Below are 22,483 nucleotides of genomic sequence, written 5' to 3' on the forward strand. Positions count from 1 at the left end.
CATGCACTGCACTGTTGGCATCTGCTTAGGCAATTCAACACCTTTCATATTTTTCATCCCCTATAATGTATTAGAGAGGGCCTTTGTTCTTTGAGTATCTTTTCAGTCTTGACTAGGAATATACAGTTCACTGTTTTCCTCATTCTTTATCCCTCCTTCCTTCTACCTTTAAAATTGAGTTGGTATTTCAGAGACCTTCTTGTCTGGCCTGATATAAAATTAGAGGTTTCATAAGCCCACAGAATTTTGAAGCAGCACAATTAAAATGTTTTGTTTTAGAAGGTTGCAATTTCTTCCAGTTTTAAAACCTCCTTGTTCTCAGTCAAAGATTGTTTTTGTAATTCTTACATTTTGTTGTTCATAGTTTGTTTTTAAAATTAAACCACAAATATGGTCTATAATTTTTCCCTGAAGTGTTTGTGTTTCAGATGCTTCCCCCTGCCCCAGTTAATTAGAAATAACAACAACCAACAAAACTGTTCCTTTTACCTGGTCTCTGGCATTCCCGAGGGATTAGGGTGGTGTTGCATGATGAGGCACTGAACCCCTGTCCATGTCCAGGGACTCAACTCAGCTCCAGCATTTGCAAAGCAAAGATGAATGTCCAGATTCTCAGTTAGTAGGAAGAGACACAGGTTGACAGCAGGGCAGGATCCTGAATCTGGTTTAGCAACTGCATCTAGTGAGTGGCATCCTGTCTGTGGCAGTGGGTTGGAGTTACATGATCCTTACGGTTCCCCCCAACCCAGACCTTCTGGGATTCTTTGATGTGCAAAAGCCCCTCTGGGGTTCACAGGGCAGGAGGTCTCTAGGGTGATGATCATCACCTCTCTGTGCAGCCACAGCTGGTACAGGTGACCCAAGATGTCCCCACCCTGGAGCTCTGATCTGCCCCAACAGGAGCTCCTGGGGCCTGGCAGCTCTCCTGGCCCAGCACAATGCCAGCCCTGTGTGGAATGGGTTTATTTTTTTGCTCCAGGGAAGTGTCTGTAGAGATGGGCAAGCCCCTCTGCTGGGCATCAGGTGGAGGTGGGAGCTGCTCCCTGTGGGAGCACCCTGGCAGGGCTGTGTCCCTGCAGGCTGGTGGAGGTGCTGGCTCTGAGCTCTTTGGTGATGCTGCTCTCTGCAGCCCAGAGGTTCCCTGTTCAGTGATCCTGGTCAGTCTTTCTGTGCGTAGCTTGTTGCTCTCTCTTCTCTTTTTCTCTTCTTTGGAAGGGGTTCATAAAGTGAGGAGGAGGTGTTGCATAAACTCTCCATGCTCAGAGGCACAGGTTGGGAAAGGGCAGAGCTCCACTCCTGAGCCTTCTCTGAGAGAGGCTTCTTGTATTCCTCAGGAGAGTGCCCTGATTGCCTGTGGGGGGCTGGCTCTTGTCTCTGCTCCATCAGGATACAACATTTCATGGCAAGGAGTGAGTGAGAGCAGGGTGTGATCCCCTGCACTGGAGGGTATTGTTCTCCCTGAGCCTCGATTCTTGCTACTCCAGGCCTTGATAAGGTGTTTGATATTTCCTTATGTGATGGACTGGGAAAGAAGTTATTTCCTACCTTACAGCCAGTCTTCCTCTTTTGAAACACTGGACAACTTACAGGAGCTGACAGTTACTTTGGTTTTTGGAAAATGGATGGAGATAACTCTCTTTACTCACCTCTTGGCTGCTTTGATGTACAGTCCTTGCATTGATGTTTTATGGTCTCCTGGCATATCCAAGTACAGCTTTTAGCATAACTGTTTATTATCAGAAGTCCAGCACAGGTTACACCTGGTGTTTCAGTGGTGTGCTCCTCTGAGCAGCTTTAGAGTTAAGGTTTGGGTTGATGATGTACCATCTCTCAGTCTCCCCTCCAAAAAGAAAAATACATCTAAATTAGACTGAGGACTTGGCTAATTGTTTTCTGTGTTCATCTGTGAGGCAGCAGGAAACCAAGCTGCAGGGTTTCCATTGAGAGCAGCCATGTGTGCCAGCTTGGCTGCCTTTGTCCCTCACTGCCTGTGGGTGTTGAGGGGAAAAGGGACAGTAGTGGCTGCAGCTGGACCCTTGAGAGCCAGCCAGGCAAGGGAGAGTGAGGAGCTCTTTGGTGATTATTTGGGGCTTTATTATTCACTGAAAATGCTAATTAACAATTGTAATTTATTCCAAAAGCCAAAGTAAGTGTGTTTCTGGTTGTGAAAGATTTCATCAGTGCTGAATGTGTTGTCCCTGAAGGGAACTGTGCTCTGAGATGCTGCAAGAGGGTTTGGCTGCTGTGCCCCTGCAGGTCTGCAGCTCTCAGGCACTGCTTCTCCTTGTCCCTCCTGTGTCTTCTGCAGTCCTCTGACTTCCATCTTCCCACTCCCTGCATTAGAAATGCCTGTGTAGAGGGGTGGCAGGGCAGGTTTGTCCCAGTGCTGTGTGAGCCCAGGGAATTATGAGTCCTTTGGATTCATGGCTCTGCTGTTGAGAATTAATTACGGTGTAGCTTTGCCCATTCCCTGCCTATGTGACCCCCACCTGCTTAAATCTGTCCCTGATGATGACTTGCTGCAGTTGGAGGCCTCCATTTAATTCCATTTAGCCGATCAGGAGCTATCCAATAGGGATAATAATAGTGAAATATTTAAGTAGTGGTTTCTAGATGGGGAAAGGACTGAGCAGCCTCCTATTTGCTTTTGATACCACTGAAGTGCAGTGATAATAGGAGGGTAGGAGGAGAACTGTTGTAAATATGATGCAAGGAACACCCATCATTTAAGAGTATTTATTTAACTCAGGGTAACAGGAGCTACTCTTTATTTGCATATGCTTATCTTTTGTTATTTGTTCAGCTATTCCGGTACTGGTGTCCCAGAGTTCATTTCCATTGATTTCCTTGTAAGAATTCACTAGCAAGTCTGCCAGGGGTAGGTTTTTTCCCCTGATTTCAACCACAGAGTGTCCCATAACCACATGCATAGGCAGTTTGGATGTATTGGATGGACAGGAGGTGTGGGATGGATAAAAAGTGTAGCTCTGGGTGGATGTCTGGCTCCATATAAATGTTTTAGTTGGAGAAAGGTTTCCCTGCTCAGCAGCTGTGTGACTGGGTGAGTTCTGAATGTTGTTTCATGTTATGAACAGTTGTCATTTAGCAGCACGTGAAGCTGATTGTAACTGATGAGGTGATTGCTCTTGATCCTTCCATATGCTGAAAATATGTTTTTTCCAGGATGTGCTTCTCTGAGGGAAGACTAAGTTTGCTATGGCTTTGTATTTGCATTTTGCATTGGCACTACAAACCCCAGATGAACCCAGATGCATGTCCTTGGATTAGATTTAGGTAATTCATTATGATTTGGGGTCTCCTTTGATGTGTGCCACATTGGGATCAGATGGGGTTTGTTGGTTGTGTGATGGTGAGGTTTGAAGGATCCAGCAAGGGCTAGAACAGGCCTTGCTGGGCATTGAGAAGGGCTGGCTGGGAGAAGGCTTGGTCTTACCAAGACAGACAAAAAGAGATTGCAGAGGAAGTGCAGGAAACAGCTTCTGACTGAGAGCTTGGTGAGAAGTCCCTGTTGGTGTCACTTGGGTGAGGACAGGCAGTGAGGGTGAGCCCTGCTGTGGGGTGTAGATAATTCCCACCAAAGCTGCTGGGAGTGGGAAAGGCCCCAAGGCAGGACATCCCACTGCCCCACAAAGAACCTTTGCTGACGTGCCCAGGTTCAGACTCCTTAGCAGAGCAGGAAGGTGGGAGCAGCATCTTTTCTCATCTCCCTTTTGTGTTCCAACTTCAGAGCTGCTTGTAGCAGTTTATTAATGGTAAATAAGAGGTTTGTGCCCTTTTCCCTAAAGGTATTTTTTTTTAGTACTTTTATTCTTGTTCCTGAGTCAAACAAAAGAAATCCAAGCTAGGGCTCAGTGATTCTGATTGTTCAGTGATTTCCTAATTCTTTTCTCTCATACTGGGCAAAGTGATGAGAGAAACATATTACAGAAGAATTTTTTTTATTGACTGTCACTGTGTTCTTCTGAAAGAAAATGCCAAGCACCTACTAAAATAACATCTTTTATGTGTTGCCAAATAAAAGAGCAGATTTGTGAAGTAATACGTATGCAAAAGCATGAGGATTCTATGATTATTTTTATGAAGTTTTTTAATAACTAAGAACATGTCTCTGAGCTTGTAAAAGCTGAATATTTCAAGAACTTATTGTTTTCATAAAGTCCTTGAAGAAATGCCAGTTATGCAAGACCTGAATACAGATTCTTACAGCCCAGCTGCACAAATCTAAGTTCCATGTTCCAGTCCCTTCCAGAATGTGGAATGAGCATCTCTCTGTACTCAGGTACTTGGAGATGGATGTTACTGAGCTGAGACATAAAACACAACCAGGTGAGACAAGAGGCTGCCAAAACTATGGTGGATAGGTAGGAATAGGTCAGTCTATTGCTTTTTGCTGCTTTCAAATTTAGAGATTTACTGAAGGTGGTTTGGTGTTGATTTTACTGTGTGCCTACAGAACTGTTCTTGGAGGAAAGGAAACCATCAAAGGGTTTGTTTTATAATACAGTGCTGGCTTCTCCTCTTCCATCCTCTCTCCTTTCCTTGATGGGTGGGAAATGTTCAGTTGTTTGGTACCTTAGAACCTGCCCAGTGGTGCCAAGGTCCTGCTGGGACAGCCCTGTGGTTGTGTGAGAGCATAGGCAGAGCCCTCAAGATCTGAAATCTTGAAAATCTGAAATCACAAAATCCTGGACTGGTTTGGGTGGGAAGAAACCTTAAAGCTCATCCAGTCCCATCCCTGGCGTGGGCAGGGGCACCTTCCACTCTGCCAGGTTGCTCCAAGCCCTGTCCAACCTCACCTTGGGCACTGCCCCATCCCTATGGGGCAGCCACAGCTGCTCTGGGACATCTGTGCCAGTGTAAACCTCAAAGGAAAGAACTTCTTCCAAATATGTAATCTAAATTTATCCTTTGTCAGTTTAAAGCCACGTTCCCCCCTTGGCTTGGGGGCTTTGCTTATGCAGTGAGGATTACGAGGACTTGGGAGATGCTCAGAGTTTTGTGGGCACCAAGAAGTCAATTGGGAATAAAAAGCTGCTTCCCAAGGTGAGAAAGGCTGCCTGTGGTAGCTGAAGATGGCTTTTTTTGCTAAAATGGGAACTGCCTTGCCCAGACTTGCCCTTTTGTCCACAGGTTTTAAATTCCAGGTAATCTGGTCTTGTTTGTGCAACTTTACTTTGAGAGCTCAGAAACTGTGGTTCAAATGTTCTTGCAAATTAATAAACAAGATGTGTGTTTGGAAGTCTGAAACCACAGTAAAGCCCTTGAGCAAAGATAATTGTCTGACTGTATTGGAGCTTATATTTAAGCATGTCCAGAGAGCTGGAGCAGGGCAGGAAACCTATATTAATTAATTAATCTCTGCAGTGCCATTGGAACTAGTCTGCCTCCCTCTGCAAAAAAACATACACGGTGGAAGGGTTGTCATGTCCACTCTGGAATTTTAAAAATTAATCAAGTGATAGTGCTGATTGCAAAAAGATCTTTATTTAAAACTTCCTATATTTAATTTTTAAAAAGTTTTTTTTAACTTCATGTATTCTTCATCTAAGAAGAGAAGTTAATGCAAAAAAAAGAAACAACACTTTTTTCTCCCTTCCTTAGAGAAAGAGATTTCAGGCAGCTGAGAATCTCATTTAACAGGTGGAGATGCCCATCCAATGGGAAGTGATTCTTTTCTTTAAAAAAATAGTTTGAAGGAATAGAAACCCCTGAACTAAAGAGTTTGTGTGAGGTGGTTTGTGGTGACCAATTGCCTTCTGTTGCTGAACTACAGTAGTTGGTGTTGGGGATCCCATGAGCCCTTCCACACCACCCTGTTGCATCGGTGATCTCAGACTCCCGGGGCATAGGTGTGCCATGATTTTGGAGTCTGAATATTGAGAAAAACAGAACATTTGGTATTTAAGTATTTTAAAACTACCTTTGTGGCTGTAACTACTGTGGTTAATTTCTGAAAGCCATCACAACCAGTACAATGGCATTAATGTTTCATTGTAACAGTGCTGATACCATGGAAACCTCTATTCCCATACCTTAGAGATTCCCAGCCTCCTTTATTTGGGCACATGGATAGATCTGCCAGGGATGCCTGCATTCCATGAGAAGGGCACATGAAGTAAAGAGCTGCACAGCACAGTGGGCTTGTTTGAAGTTTTTAATTCTGCCACCCACTGTTGCAGTTCTGAGACCCTCACATATCTGCATCCCCTAGAGTGAAACCCACTGAGCTCAACCAGGTAATAAGTAAATGCTTCATGAGTAGCCCTGGGGTATCCAGAGTGCAGAGAAATCTAGTTTGTTGCTCTGTGTTGATATTTGAATGACATTTCATTCCAGTGACTTTTATATATTCTCTTAATGTAATATATTGTTAGTCTCCTGATTTTTCTTGTGCAGTGCCTTCCCAAATAATTGAATTTTGGCTCTCTGATGATGAACTTCCATCAAAAGTAGCAATTACAGCTTTCAACATTGTCCAATCAATCACAGCAAACCCACAGCAACCCTTTAGTTCTGCCAAGTTCTCACTCTGTGGCCAAGGATTAAACACAATCCATTTAGCATTTGTTTATTTATGAGATGGGCTTGGAGCTGCCCTTGCCAGGCTTTTGCAGCTTCGTGTTGTGTGATCCTGGAGTCAGACTTCAGAAATCTTGTTTTATATAATACAGATGGACATAGTGTCATCAGGGAGGTGTTGACAAAGCTGATTTGAAACATGAGAAATTAAATCCTCATCAGGTCAGTGTTGTCAGCCTGCAATTCCCATCACTTCTTTCATTTTTCCTGGGGCTCGTGAGCTATCTCTGTTTTCCATATTGTATGATAATTTTAGTCTTTTCCACTGTATTAGTTTTAATTTCATGGACACAGAGTTTACTTGGAAAATTGGGCTGAGAGGGCTATGTGCATTTTGGTGTCTTCCCCATCTCCCTAATGTAATTTCGTAATTTTTGTGTGTGTGGTAAAGTCTGAGATCAGAAACGAAGATGTAGCAGGGTTTCTCACATGATTCCAACTTCTTTCCCAGGTGTTTATAAACTTCGGGTCAAATCTCGGTTCTTGTTTAATAATTTTTCTTCCTTTCCTGGTGGCAATGGACAGCTCAGGGGATGTGAAGAGTTGGCTTAATTCTGCTGTCATATATTGTAGGGTGACACCCATAGTGCTTTACATCTTGAGTGACTTATTTTAAACTCTCTGAAGCAGAGTTTTCAAGGCATTCCTCTGTTGATTCACTGCTGGATTACATTTCCAAACTGTGCTTGAGAGTAATGGGATTAAAACTCTACTTGTTACATTAGGAAGGACAGGGATGCTCCACCCAGACTAGGATGGGTTATTTTTGTCTTTTGTGCAAATTATTTGAACAAAACAAACATGAGATTTAATCAGATAGTGTTTGAAACTTCTTGGTTTTCAGTCTAGGTTGGTGTCAGCACAGACCTTAATTGAATTGTAGCCTTTGAGGTAAAATTTATATCTTGGAAAACATCACTTTCTGTGGAGCTCTAAATCCTCTTGAATTGTTGGTTCCGTAGGGCAGAGCTGTGCTTTTCCATCAGGGGAGCAATCTCCAGGCACAACAAGAGTGTGATAGAAATAATAAATAAACTAGTAAATCAGTTCTCATCAGCTCTCACCGCTCGCTTGGAGGTCAGGAAGAAAAGTCACTGGTGGGGGAAGCAGCCAGGAGAAGCTGCAGTGTCTGATGTCCTCAAGGAGGAGAACAACTCCAAATCATATTTGGCATTTAATCTAAAGAATCCATTGCCTGTCCAAGTGGGATGGGCCAGGCAGCCAGTTAACTCTGACAGGAGCCTGGCATGGCTCTCACACCTCAGGAAGGAATTTGTCACTATCCTGTGCCCAGCCATTAACTGGAGTGGCACCAAAGCCATGACAGTTGTGTTACTCCTCTGCTGTGGCTTTGGGGGTGTGCCAAAGAACCTGAATAACAGGAACAGACACTCTTGTAGGAGTCCCACAATGTTTTAAGAGATATGTTCTTGTTTAACTTGAGGTGCTCTTTTCCACAAACCCCCCTTTTGTGATTCTTTCTCTCTTATGCAGACAGTTGGATCTGTGGATGTGGGACTCTTTAAAAGCCATAGGGGGGGTTCTTGTCTAGTGAAAGTGTATTTAAAATTTACAATATTATAAACAAGAAATAATTGTAGAGTTTAGGGACATCAAGCTGAATATTCACCTATTTAATACAAAGTTTACATTTACTTGAGATAAAGTTTACTTAATACAAATCACCCTGCAGATCTCCTGTAGGCATTTCTTGGCTTGTGACACAATCTAGTGTGAGCAGGCAGGACTTAATGCTTGATAAGGCATCAGAGGGTTTTAATTTCTGATATTTTATAAATTATGGGAGCAGCTAATTGGATTTGAGAAGGTGGAAAAAGACATGAGATGTTTTCTCAATGGACTTGTGTCCTGTACAAATATACAAGTTCTAACTAAATTAATCAACCCAACCTACTAAAGAACTTCAAAAGGTGGGTGTGAAAGTGGGCTGGGCCTTTTGTGAAATGTCCTGTAAACATTTGTTTCAGTACATTTGGTTCTCAATTTACAATGAAGAAGGATTCATTCATCTGCAGAGAAATTGCTTAATGGCTTAAAATAGAACTTTTATTAATATAACAGTGTCACATTTCAGTGCTGCTGAGAGGTTGAGGAAGTGGCATTTTAAATAAAACTATATTTCTATTCTAATGGCCAGGATTACATTTTTTAGTGACTTCTCACTCATTTACATCTGCCCCAAATATATATACCCAAATGGAGCTGTTATAGAGCAGCTCCTTTAGTTGGTTTGACCTTTAGTGTTTACAAGATCCATGTGTCAGTGTTTTGTGTAAGTGCTTCTGGTATTTGAGGTGTTTTCCTCTCCTGTGGAAAAGAATCCCTGGCAGAAACAAGACAATCTGTCTTGTTACAGCTTGACATGTGTGGTGAATCAGACATATGTATGTTGTGCTATTTATTTATCATATAAATTAAAAGAATGTCAAATATACATAAGGCACATGCATATAAAAATATGTGAATGTGATTGCACTTAGAGATAATAGTCCAGGCTTGTCTTGGGGTGAGGCCAGGGTTTTCCCTATGCCCAGCTGGTAGGAAAGCTCCTTCCCCAGCTGTTGTTCTGAGGTTTTACATGCCTGGAGGAAACGTTGTAAAAAGGAGAGTTCAGAAGCTGCTTTTCTTCCTACTCTCCCCCCCTTCTCCCCATACTCCTCTTCCTGTTTCATTGCTGCAAGTTCACAAAGTTATTTTCCTTCATCCACTGATGGACAGGAAAAAGCTGCCAGACTTAATCCATAAAGGACTACTATTACCTGCAGCATCTTCAGCCTTCCTTGCTCTGTGTCTCAGATGGCATGGAATTAAATAGTGGCTATTAAAAATTAATAAGGGTGCACAGATGGTTATCAAGCGCAGATAATTGTGTCAGAGAGAAAATATCCAGTATCGTTTCCCTAATTTCTGTGATGTTGTGACCAAATTTGAAGTTCCCTCAGCAGCAGAATATTCTAAGTCTGGCAAAAGCTCAAAGAATTGACTGTTTTAAAGGCTCAATTTTGCATGTGGAGCTTTTCCAATTTGCAGTAAAAGTCCTGAACACCTTCACAGGAAGAAAAATGGGACTGCATTTTGGGATCTCAGCGGGAAGAGTTTGTGAAGAGTTTATCGTGGAAGTTTTATAGACATAGATTAAAGAAATAATGTGAATAAATAGATTGGAGTGTGATAAAAAGACCTGCGTGCTGTGACATCCATGTTGATCCAGTGTGAGGGAATAGACCCTGAACATGTGCCTGATTCCCAGAATTATTTGAAATAGGACATACTATCCTCTGCATTCACTCTCACCACTTCAGCCAACACGTTTCAGAGGAGACATCTGGCAGGAGTTGCCAGAGGAGCTGTGTAGGGAATCCAGTTGTTCTCCTGAATGCTGATAAAGCTGTAAATGCAGTCCTGTTGTTTTCAAGTCTTTAGACTGAGGAAGAACTTTGATAAGCTGTAATAAGAAGCACTTTGATAAGCAGCTTTAACTCCTGGAGAAGGTGGGTCTTGATCACATCACCCTTCCTTCCATTCCATCACCTCAGGGAATTAAGACTGACGCTCTGTGGGATAATTTGTTTAGAATCTTTTTATTCAGCTGCAATATGGTCAAACCCCAACATCTAGAAACCCTCAGGAAAACTGTATTGAGCATTTTTCAAAATCATGACATTGATTTAAAAAGTTGAGGTTTCTTATTTATTCATTTATTTGCTTATAATATCTTGTTTCTGAGTTGCACAACTTTGTTTCCTGTGCTTTAAATTAAGGGGGAAACCTCTCCTGTGATGGAGCTGGGGCTGTGAGGCCAGGTCTCCTCCTCTTGATGTGCAAAGGACAATTGAAGCAGCAAATCTTTCGTCTTTCAAATTATTTTAAACATCTATTGCAAAGGTGAGGGTCTCCTTTCTGAGCTGACATTACACGTCTGTATTCTAAATCATGGTATTTTCATACCGACTTTTTTCATCTCACTGCAGCTTTCCCCAGGTAGGTGCACTTTTTCCCTCCTGAGGTCAGTGGATGATGTTTTAGGGTGGGAATGACGCACAGACCCAGTGAGCAGCATTTCCCTGGGGCATTGTGACTTTCAGTTTTGAGGTTTATTTTTTCTGGGATAGGTTTTTTATTGGAGCAGAAATATGATAACAAAGCTGGGGATGAAATTATACAGGCTGTAATTCCTAACCTGGCCGTGCCATTAACTACAATGTTAATTACTTCATCCTTAACCCTCTTGGAGAGAACAAAGCAGAGTTAAATGATTTGGCCCTGTGTCAAGCAGCGTGTTGGGGTTTCAGAACTTCACATCTGAAGCAAAGGAGTTTTATTAAATGGCTTTCACCAGGCGTGTTTCAGTCAAGTGGTGCATAAATGAGTAGAGTTAAAAACCAGCCCTTTTTGCCCATGCCTTTGCACTGCTGATTATCAAAAAGCTTATCCTAAATACATAAGTGGTGATCTATTAAGGGAATAACAGCCTGAATATTATGTTTAATGAAACTGGAATGGGTGATACTAGACTTTGAATAGACCTTTGGTCCTTTCAAGTCTTCACTGTAGTCTCTGCAAAGGCACATTTATACAAACAGAAAGTGAAAAAAAAATACATACCTACAGAATGCTGACATGTGGAGGGGCTGAGGAGCCTTTATGAATTCTTTCTCAGTTTTCATTTTGAGCCTCTGATCTCTATGCAGGCTTGGAATAGCCTTCACAGGGGATTTGGAAGACGGCTCCTTATCTGAAGAAAAGTTTCACTTGGTCACACCAGGCTGACTTGAGGTGCTCACTCTTCAGATAGAATCAGGAAAGGATGAGCGCTGATGGATCAGGCCTTGGGATGTGGAGTCAGACTCTTAAGATTTGGAAACTGTTATCCCCATTTCAGGCAAAATCTCCTGAAAGGAGGAGGAATCAAATGGGTGTGTTTCTCCTTACAGTGTGTGTTTCTCTTGCCGTTTGCCTGGGCAATAGGAGACATTTTTCTGAAGTGGACTGAAAATCCCTCCTCTGCATTTTTCTGTGTTGCAAGACTTGCAAATTGTGCAGTGATTAAACAAAATTATCTACTGATTGGTTAGGAAGTGCAGATTTCCCTCCACCAGATTTACACTCTTGTCCTGCTTGTATAATGAGGAAGTGGGAGAAACTCAGGACTGTGTGGGATTTCTGGATGTGTAAAATCATTTTATGTTGTCACTTAACTGAGCACTGTAACAGACTGGGTGTGAGATTACCTAGGAATTGTTACTGAATGTCCAGCTTCTGTCCTTCTTTCCAGAATGATGAAGTCCTCTGTCCACGCAGAAGAAGATGACTTTGTTCCAGAGCTGCAGAGGAGCATCCACCCCAGAGAGAGGCCGGACTGGGAGGAGACACTCAGCGCCATGGTAAAACACCTGGGCTACATCTTCTCTTCCCATTATTTTCCATTCTATTCCATTTATACTCCCTGAGTTTCAGCTTTTTAAATGGATTGCACAGTACTTTGAACAAGGCTAAAATGCTTCCTTTCCTCTGGCAGTTTGTCAAGGAGAGGGAAGGAGCTTTCACAACTCTTCTGCCCCAAAGCAGGTCTCGTAACCAATTAAAAGGTCCATTATGTCATGATGATTTTCAGTCTGCATTAACCTCTTTTTCAGCAAGACTTCGGAGCATGAAGGGAACTTCTTGTAAAAACATGCTCTTTGAAGCATACAGCATTGTGAAAGAATGAGATTTTAGCAAAATGCTGGCTCAGTCTACATAAATAAAACCTCAGCCTGAGAGCAAACCTGACATCAGAGGGACCAGAGCTGCAAAAAATCACGTGCAAAGGTGCTGTTCTCATCTCAGAGGAGGCACTCAGTTGGGCAGTGGGCCACAGACAACTAGATGACCTTAATATACATGGGGGTTTTTGCAGCCACAGCTTCTCTGGGCACCCTGTTCCAGGGCCTCACCACCCTCACAGGCAACAATTCCTTCCCAATATCTCATCTATCCCTGCCCTCAGCAGTGGGAAGCCATTCTCTGTGTCCGGTCACCCTCTGCCTGTATAAAGTCTCTCACCCGCCTATTTGTGAGCCCCTTTAGGCACTGGAAGGGGCTCTGAGCTCTCCCTGGGGCCTTTTCTTCTCCAGGTGAACATACCCAGCTCTCTCAGCCTGTCAATTTTTGTGCTTTTCACTTTGTAATTTTTTTTCTTCCTCATGTGTGGCTGTTTTTGCCTTCTCTCCACCTTGGCCACAGTTGGGAGCACTGTCAGTTCCCATCAGTGTTGCTCAGGCAGCAGCACCTGCTCCCAGCTTGGAGCTTCCCACATTGTGGAGTCTGGTGGGAGTCATTGTGTGACACCTCACTGCTGTCTGTGACCTCCAGGTGTGTCTCAGAGCTGTCAGGCTGCAATTCAGTGTCCTCACCTGTGACACAGGTTTCCTGGCATATTTCATTTTGTGTTGCTTTTTTCTCCTGGTTGATTTGCAGTGAAGGGAATGTTCACCTGCTTGAGGCTGTTGTGCTCATGGACAGTGCTCAGTGTTTATTTTATCCTGCATCATGCTCCTCTCACTGCCCAATTAAATCACGTTTTGGAACGTGTTCTCTTGCTTAGCTATGTGCCAGCAATGCCAAAACTGACTGGTCCAGTGGAGAAGAGATTCAGAGTATAGTAAACAGGGAAATTCCCAGCTGGGATTGCTGCACAGTGACTTGGTGTGATGAAGAACAGTGAAGCTACTGAATCTGTATTTAGAGTGGCTGGATTTGTGCTCACAATGTTGGTTTGATCTCAGGGTCTTCTGAATACAGTGTAAAGAGGGAGAAGAAAAACCTCTCCTGCTTGTGTTTACTGTGTTGAGCAAATCAAATTTCCACTTTCAACCTCTGCCTTACCTCCAGTCAGGGGCAATATTTACATGTAAATATTTGCAGGACCTTGTTCAGCACTGACACTTTCCTCTGTTTAACCAGCATATCTTCAGTATTCCGCTTTTTCCCTGATCACTTGAAGCCTGAGGTTTCTTCCCTCACTCTATTCCTTCACTTTACATTCTTAGCAGCCTCTGTTTCAGCCTTGTCCCAGAGGTTGCTCTTTCCATGGTGTGTGACTGTTTCAGAGTGTAGCAGTACATCTAACATGTGGTTAGTGATCGTTGGAGATGCAGATTTTAGATTTTGTTGCTGCTTGAAGCCCCAGCCTCCAGGGAATGGAGGATTCGGGGCTGGAGAAGTTGTTCCTTCCACTGGTTCCCCTGGCTGCTGCTGGAGCCCTGACAGGCACCAGGCTTTCTCATCTCAGATGAATTTCACCTGGCAAAGGCTGAGACAAGGGGTACTGTGGAGAGCTGGGGGACTCCTGGAACTTGTCTCCTGAACTTTGTCTCTGTACATGCTTTTATTAAGAAAAGTCAATTTATGAATTTATAGTTACATGAGCAAGTTGTCCTACTATTCCTCCCCACTTTTATCCATAATGTTTTTCAAAGGGCTTATTATTAATTGATACAAGTGCTTTGTTTCCAGAGCTTTTTCTTAACAAGAAGTAAACTGAAGGTATTTCTAAATTTGTGGAGATTGAACGTCCTCCTATACTGTAAATATAAAGTTATAGAAATTCTTTATTTTTAATGTTTCTGTCATTGCTAGTTCATTCTGGGCACCTGAGTAGCTTCAGTCCTCTGTTTGATGCAACTTCTTTTGTCTTCTTTGGTTTATTATTTATACTTTCATCTGCTTTTTAGCACTGTTTTGTGTTTGTGGTTTAGCAGGAGAACAAATGATCCTGTGTTGGAGACCTGGTTTGTGTGTGGGGAATCCCAGGATTGTGAAATGGTTTGGGTTGGAAGAGACTTTAAAGCTCATCCTGTCCCACCCCTGCCATGGACAGGGACACCTTCCACTATCCCATGGTGCTCCAACCCGGCACTGGACACTTCCAGGGATGGGACATCTTTTCCTCAGTATTTCTGGTGCAGTTCTGTGTTGTAGGTGAGGTCCAGGCTGAAGGAGAGGCAGCCCTGACTGAACAGAGTTCCCAGGAGCTGGGTAATGAGGCAGCTGCCTGTGTGCTCCTCAAGCATTGCTATATTTTGTATTCCCCCCCGACTCATGCTCTGTATTTTTAGAATTTGGGTATATTAGGCACATTTTTTCTGACTCAGCCCCCAATTCCCACCGTGCTGCACCTGCTGAGTAACCTTCACACATCTCGGGATTTCTGCCTCTGCTCCACTTCAGAAAATGCAGCTGATGATATTGACTTTCTTCATAGAACACTTCTGAGTTCTGGGGCTGCAAAGCCCTGTGAGCCAAGGAAAATTGAAGTTTATGGATTTTCTAACATTTCTCCAAGACAGTAATGTTATTTTAAAGGAAAGGGGTGTGTTTTCCTTGTCAGGTCCTGCTGAGTGCTCTGAGTTACAAGAAATGAAGTTGTGAAAGAGCCTTTATATAATATTTCTCACATGAGCCTACAAAACAACTGTCCCCAGCCTGCAGTAATTTTAGCATAAATTGATACTTGTGCTTAATATTACATTTACCATATTACTGACCTGTTGAGTTACTCCCTTCCCCTCTTCATGAGTTCAGGGAGTTGCACTGTTTAAGAGCACTGAGCCAGTGGCTCTCCCCCCACCAGGCTGCTGTGCTTACAGACTCTGTTCCTGATGCCTTTGGCTTCCACTTGTGGGGAAGCAGGATTAAAATGCTGAGAGAAATACAAAAATCTTCATTTATGCATCCATTGCAAATGTGCTGACACAGAAAGGTGCCACATGAAGCTGCATTCACCTAATGCTGGAGATCAGGGGAATACACTCAGAAAAGGATGTGGAGCTGCTGGAGTAAGTCCAGAGGAGGCCACAGAGATGCTCCAGGGCTGGAGCCCCTCTGCTCTGGAGCCAGGCTGGGGGAGCTGGGGGTGCTCACCTGGAGAGGAGAAGGCTCCAGGGAGAGCTCAGAGCCCCTGCTAGGGCCTAAAGGGGCTCCAGGAGAGCTGGAGAGGGACTGGGGACAAGGGATGGAGGGACAGGACACAGGGAATGGCTCCCAGTGCCAGAGGGCAGGGCTGGATGGGATATTGGGCAGGAATTGTTCTCTGGCAGGGTGGGCAGGCTGTGGCTGCCCCTGGATCCCTGGCAGTGCCCAAGGCCAGGCTGGAGCCTGGGGCTTGGAGCACCCTGGGCTAGTGGAAGGTGTCTTTACCCATGGCAGGGGCAGGAGAAGATGAGATTTAAGGTCCCTTCCAACTCATGCCTGTCTGTGATTCTCTACGTACTTCTAAAAAAATCACTTCTCTTGCAATTTTTCAATTCCTTCAGCTCTGGAAGCCTTCAGAATATGAGTCTCTAAGCCCATGGAAGGTTTATTTTCCTGCTTGTGCACTTCTGGCTGGTATCTCACGGGATCTGGGAGTTCTGTTGTTCACTACAGAACAGTGAGGCAGGTGAAGCTGGAGGCAGGTGTTACTCGTGTAGAACAAACAGGGTGCCTAGAAAAGGGGAACCTCTAAATTGCAGTTAGAAAACTGTGATGAATCAGTGAATTTGAAAAGTGCACAAGAAGGCTGCAGCTGGTACCCATCATCATTTTATGCTTATGCTGATGGAATTTTCTTAGGAGAAATGCAAGCCTGTAAATGCTATAGAAAGGCACAGAGTTAGAGCCTGTCCTGTGAAGTCCCTGGAATAATCTTAGTTCTTAGGTCAGAGGGATTTTGAGATCTGTAGTATTTTCAGCATTTAATGCCAGATAGGGAAGGTACTGGCTTGTGAAGGTAATAAAGTCCTTTTAATGAGACCTCGATATATCACTGTTAAATCTGGGACATGAGCAAGGAGAAAACTATTTTTAAATGCAATTATGAATGTGTGCAGAGATGAGTGCATTGTGAGGGTTTAAAGAAAGATTTTTATGTCCTTAGTGTTTGTTTCTCATTCTTTGTACAGCATTTGGCCAGTTCTGCCCCAGGTCTTGAGTGGGGCTTCTGCAAGAATAGATGCCAAAAATAGAATATTAGGGGCTTCTTTTTTTAATTAGCATTGCTTCATTGGTTGGTTTTTAATTCACAAAACATCGGGCCTGTTTCTGGTGCAGGCTAACATGAATACTTCCAGGAGCTGTGGAAAAATCTGAATAAAAAGGGAATGTGGTGACTCCATTTGCTTCTCCCTGTAGGCTGTAGTGATTTCCAAAGAGTGATTTACTGAAATAATCTAATTTTAACTTCTGAGATATGTAGCTCTTATACTCTTAAAAATGTTAAAATTGGTATTTTGGATTTTATTTCCCTGTGTCTCTTCATGCTTTGTATGTGTGTGAATCAAACCAGAGTTTTACAGCTGAGGATGTGATTGGGAGCTCTGAAGTCACTGACAGAGTTTTGTCAGGCTGATCCTGTTCTCAGATGGGTTCCACATCATGGAAGAAATTTCTTGGGGAAAAATGTGCTTTTGAACTCTGAGTTCAAAAACTCTGTTTTTGAACTCAGCTATAAGTACTTTTTAAAAATCCAAAATTTTAAGCTCTCAAGTGCAAGGGGAAGTCTTAGGAGATATAAAGCTGAAATTGTGGAGATTTTCTGCTATTTTTTGAAGGGCTTGGACAATTCAGTAGAAATGGACTTTAGAATTGTGGAATCTCCTGAGGTGGAAGGGACCCACAAGTCATTGAGTCCAACTCCTCACCCTGCACAGGAGGGCCAAGGACCCAACAATCCCACCGTGTGCTGAGGGTGTTGTCCAAATTCACCATGAGCTCTGACAGCATCAGAGCCTGACCTAGATGGTTCTTCACCTAAGTGCTCCAGCATTTGGCTTCTGGCTCTAAGTCTGAGGAGTCACTGCTTTGAATGCTATGGAAAATTTTACCTGTAGATTTGGAGGTTGGTTTTGTGCTGCTGAAGGTCCTGAAGCCCTTGAGTTGCCTGAATTAGTGAGTCAGAACTGTGTTAAACTTGCAGGAGCTGTAGTTTGCCTTCTGTGTCCGGCACTAGGCAGCATTTTCATGTGAATTGCTGCAGCTCAGGCTGGGGAACAGGGGGTAACTGAGGTAAGGGTGGGATAGAAGTGGGAGTCCAGGAAATGTGGACAACACAGTCATTGATCTGGTACAAATGTTTTGAGACAGGCCAGCACACCAGGCAGGCATCAGGTGCAATAATATTTTGGTCAAAGCAGTTCTGGTCTGGCATTGCACCAGTGACCTGTATTTCCTTTTCAATCCACATAACTTGTTTTTCCTTGTTACTGCTGCATGAATCTAGAATAATTTTCCCTCATTAAGCTTTTGGCAAGGGTTTCTGTTGCTGTGTGAAGTTCTTTCTCTGCCTCTTGGTTAGAGGGGCCTTTTCATTCCACAGGCTGGCTCCCAGCACAGAGCTTGTCCCCAAGAATCTTTGGAAATTTGGGCAATCATTTAATTGGCACATTGGCTTCCATTTGGGTTTGCTAATTAAATAAGTTCAATTAATCCAGAGTGGATACTGTATTTTTGGCAGGAAGTACTAATTCCTAGCAATCAGTTTTCATAGGCAAGAGCACCAATAGTTTCTGGTTACATTTACAGCCTTCCCAGTGTGTGCACTCTGGCACTTAGAGTGGCGAGCCAGGACATCCAAACTATGTTTGGTAAGTGTCTGTTTGAAGATCTGTTTCTATACAGCAAAATGAAAGAATGCTTTAGAATTTGCTAACACTGCATCAGTGCAGTTTATTGTGCACCATTATCACCAATTTTAATGCACTCTGTTATTTCTTTCCTAATTCTGTCTCAGCCAGCAGCTGCTGTTGCTGGTGGTGCTAGGGATGCTGTTGTTGTTACTTCAGGTTATTCCCTATCCTGAGCTCTGGAGTCAGGATTACACTGTCACAACCCTCCACCTCTTTCCATCCCACTCTGTTCCAAAGCTAATCTCTTTCTATGCCTGTTTTATTGTCAGATTACAGGAAATGCCACAGCTGTTTGAAATGTACTTATTTGGGAGATAAAACTTATAATTTATTTACTGTCAATCATTTTTCCCTAGTCCCAGCTGCTTAAAAATAAGGTGGAACATTTAGGAATGAAAAGAATTCTCTTATTTATAAGCAGTTCATTTTAACTGGCGCTTTTCTTTTCTTTAAAAAAAAAATCAGTGTCCATGTCTTCTTAGTTGCCTTAATGCAGGAAAAGATGGAACAGTTTTTGAAGGATATAAACAGTCTTCTTATCCATCCCCTTCCATTCCCCACCCCAATTTAAGCCCAAGAGACAAACAAGTTGTGTCAGTTTGTCTTTCTAAAAGGTTGTAGGCATTAATGTTTTGGGGTTTTTTTTGCCATGATTCAGCCTCCTTAATTAGAAAACGATGAATTATTCCCTGAAGATGTTGGTAATCATTAGCCTGAATTTTTTGTTTAAATAATTCCCTACATTTCTGCTTTGCTGCACAGTATTGGTCACTGCTGTGTTGGTGTAAAGCTGCACAGTGTTTGCTGGGATTTGATCAAATACCGTGGTTGCCAGGGCACAGATTATTCATCAAATCATGGAACAGTTCGGGTTGGAAGGGACCTTAGAAGCACATCCAGTCTCACCCCTGTCATGGCAGGGACACCTTCCCCTGTCCCAGGCTGCTCCAAGCCCAGTCCAGCCTGTCCTTGGGCACTGCCAGGGATCCAGGGGCAGCCCCAGCTGCTCTGGGCACCCTGTGCCAGGGCCTGCCCACCCTCCCAGGGAACAATTCCTGCCCAATATCCCATCCAGCCCTGCCCTCTGGCACTGGGAGCCATTCCCTGTGTCCTGTCCCTCCATCCCTTGTCCCCAGTCCCTCTCCAGCTCTCCTGGAGCCCCTTTAGGCCCTGGCAGGGGCTCTGAGCTCTCCCTGGAGCTTCTCCTCTCCAGGTGAGCACCCCCAGCTCTCCCAGCCTGGCTCCAGAGCAGAGGGGCTCCAGCCCTCAAAGCATTCACCTTCCCAGCTCTTGCTGCATCAAGTGTCCTGTTCTGACCTCACCTGAGTGACACCAGGTCATTTCTAGAGAGCAGTGTTACCTCCTGTTTCAAGCACATCACCTTTCCTGGTGGGCAGGCAGGAGTGAGGAGTCTTGCCCAGATTGTGGAGCTTGGTTTGTGATCCCAGGCCAAACTTCCCCTGTCCCCTTGGACAGAGTCAGTGAAGTGACTCTTTTGTTGTGTTGTTCAGAATTTTATGGTATAAAGTGCATGCTACAGGCAGACACATTCCTCACATTGCTGTGTTGTCACAGGGCTTTATGCCAGGAGTGCAGTGGATCCCAGTTTTGTGCTCATGCCGTTGGAAACAGCTCTTTTCTATAAACAAAAGCTGATCCCAGGTAGGCTTAACACACAGAAATATAAATTCCTGTTAATTGTACTGACTCAGATGCTGGGGTTGAACATTAGGCTGCTGTTTTTTCCAGCTTCCCCATCTTGCTGCTGTTGCACTGGGACAACTCCTGAGTTGCTAATCCAATTTATACCTATAACATAACATCACAGTGTTATTTGCATAATCGCTGGCTGCGGCCAGGGGACTTACCAGAGTGGGATCTGCTTGTTTGAGCCTGAATCCATCTCTGTTGGATTTTATGTGATGAGAAATTGCTTTCTACCATAATAACCCAAAGCTCCAATTGTCCTTTTATATCTAAGCCGTTATTAGGATCCCTTCCTCGCTCTGTGCCTCAAACAGTAGCTGGGATCTTTGGGGTCTTTTCTTTATCCACAAGAAACTGGAATCAAAAGTATTGTTCTTGTTGGATGTTCTAGTTTCTGTGGCTTTTCTCTATAATTTATTTTGTAGGCTGTACCAGAAGCAGGACTCTAACCCTGGCTAACTTTCCCACGCATATTGTATGTGGGATTTTTGTTCTTAGAGAAAGTGCATTCCTGAGCCACTGGGCTGTTGTGTGAGGCTGTGTACTGTACCCTGCAGCTCCTGGGCCCAGGGCTTTGGGAATGGTAATCAGGCTTCACTGTAGGAATGTCAGATCCAAACTTAAGGCTGTCAGGGAGTTATCATGCTAATGCTGCCCCCAGTAGCTGACCATTCACTTGTGCTTGGTTGCATCCCTTTTAGCCCTAAAGCTATGGATTCTGTGAAGGAAAACACAAGTGTGAGATTGTGTTGCTGAAAATCACCAGTACCCCTTGGGTGCATTGGATTCACATGCTGAGAATTCATGAAAATCCCTGTGTCTCTTTAAGGCTCACTTGGGAAATGTTACTGTGGTACAAAATCACGCTGCTGTGCAGAGGTGAATTTGGTCACAGTGACAGTGGCAGTGCCAAAGAGGTGCTCAGAGCTGCCAAGCTGCTTGTTCTATGTCTTGGATTCCACTTCAGTGGTTTTACATGGGAGCTGGAGAAGGTTTTAACCACACATCCATGAGCTGCAGATCTTTATTTAAAAACACAGTGGACAAACAATTAAGAATTTGTTCTTTGCTCATTCCAGGCTGATCCTTTAAAATATGATGAACAGATGCCCTAGACTAACTCCTCTCTGACGCTGAGTCTCCAGAATGAGAGGTTTCCCTGAATTTGCCAGCTCATGGCAATACTTTGAGGTGTTGGAGTTTTGGTTTTTTTTTTGCTTTTTCTTATTTCCCCCCCATCCCCTCCCCTTTTTAGTGGAGATGCTGAGAGTAGAAAAAACACATTCTATGTGGTCCTTTAAAAAAAAAAGAAGAATTCTCTTTTATGTATGCCATGAAGTAAGTACTAGTTGGAGCAATTCGGAATTGGGAATGTGGAAAATCGAATTAAAACTTTTAAACTCACAAAATGGTACACATTCAAATGTCTTTACTGAATGCAGATTTCCTAGACATGGGATTAAGAATGTGCATTGCCAGTGTTCAAAGTTTCCTTACTGTAAGCACTTGTCATTTTTTCACTCCTTTTCTCTATCCCATTATCTCTGTTGCCATGAGACTTTAAAGGCATCTCTGGCTGGGTGAGTGTTTCTCTACATTTTACAGTCCCCAAACTGAGAGCAAAATTAAAAGGTCAGTACTGCCTCTGAATACTTAACCCATCCTGACCTTGAGCTCTGCACCTAAAGCACCCCTCCAGCCAGAAAGGATATTTTCACTAAAGAAGGAGCTAAGTGATGACTTCAATTTAAAAAAATATAAAATTTAAAAGGTTCCAGTGTTTCTCATTCTGGACAACATCCTGTACTGGGTGTTATTGAATATGCCTGTGCTGCACTCTGCTGATGAGAACATGAACAGCACAGGATTGATCCTTAAAATCACAGAATCACAGGATGGTTTGTGTTGGAAGGGATCTTAAAGCCCATCCAGTTCCACCCTGTGCCATGGACAGGGACACCTTCCACTATCCCAGGTTGCTCCAAGCCCCATCTATAGCCTGGCCTGGAACACTTCCAGGGATGAGGAGACCACAACCTCCCATGTCAATTAAGAAATGCAGAATTGGAGGGGTATATTTAATGTTATTTTTAATATCTTTGGTAAAGTTGCTGTAAGTGCATATTTTTCTTTAAGATGACACTGTCAGACCTAAACCAGGTGTTGCTTCTTTATTTTAAATGTGTACAAATATCTTAAGCAGCTTTGAAAAATGTAGCTGCAATGTGCTAACATGACAGAACCATGCTGTATGAAAATACTGAAGAAATTAATTTGATTCCACTAAATGAATTCATGGAAAGTGGTAACATGAAGAACTTGGCAAATGTTTGCATTTCCATTGTGTTGCCCCTGTACTTCTGACATTTTGGGGTGAATGTTGTCTCTTCATCCATTCCCATATATTTCTACCATTCAAAACAGTGACCCAGTTGTAGCCTTGCTGTGCTCAGTACATCTTAGTCCTTTTAGGGATAAATGCTGTGGAATTGGGACCTTTCCCAGTTATA

The 22,483-nt window shown here is 43.4% G+C and overlaps 1 protein-coding gene across 5 annotated transcripts in view; it reads left to right on the forward strand.

The window, feature by feature from the left end:
- Positions 1-22,483, forward strand: part of ARHGAP32 (Rho GTPase activating protein 32) — a 238,162-nt gene that overhangs the window by 79,397 nt on the left and 136,282 nt on the right. For all 5 annotated transcript variants that reach the window (XM_088066735.1, XM_088066736.1, XM_088066738.1 and 2 more), the window contains exon 2: positions 11,897-12,005. In XM_088066735.1, the coding sequence (XP_087922861.1) occupies positions 11,898-12,005 (108 nt within the window). In that variant the 5' untranslated portion in view covers position 11,897. The remainder of the gene's footprint in view (positions 1-11,896; positions 12,006-22,483) is intronic.

The sequence above is a fragment of the Pseudopodoces humilis genome, chromosome 25, assembly GCF_049639895.1.
Source record: "Pseudopodoces humilis isolate 2021_Gansu_Grassland_sample_001 chromosome 25, ASM4963989v1, whole genome shotgun sequence".
In the NCBI taxonomy this organism is placed as follows: Eukaryota; Metazoa; Chordata; class Aves; order Passeriformes; family Paridae; genus Pseudopodoces; species Pseudopodoces humilis.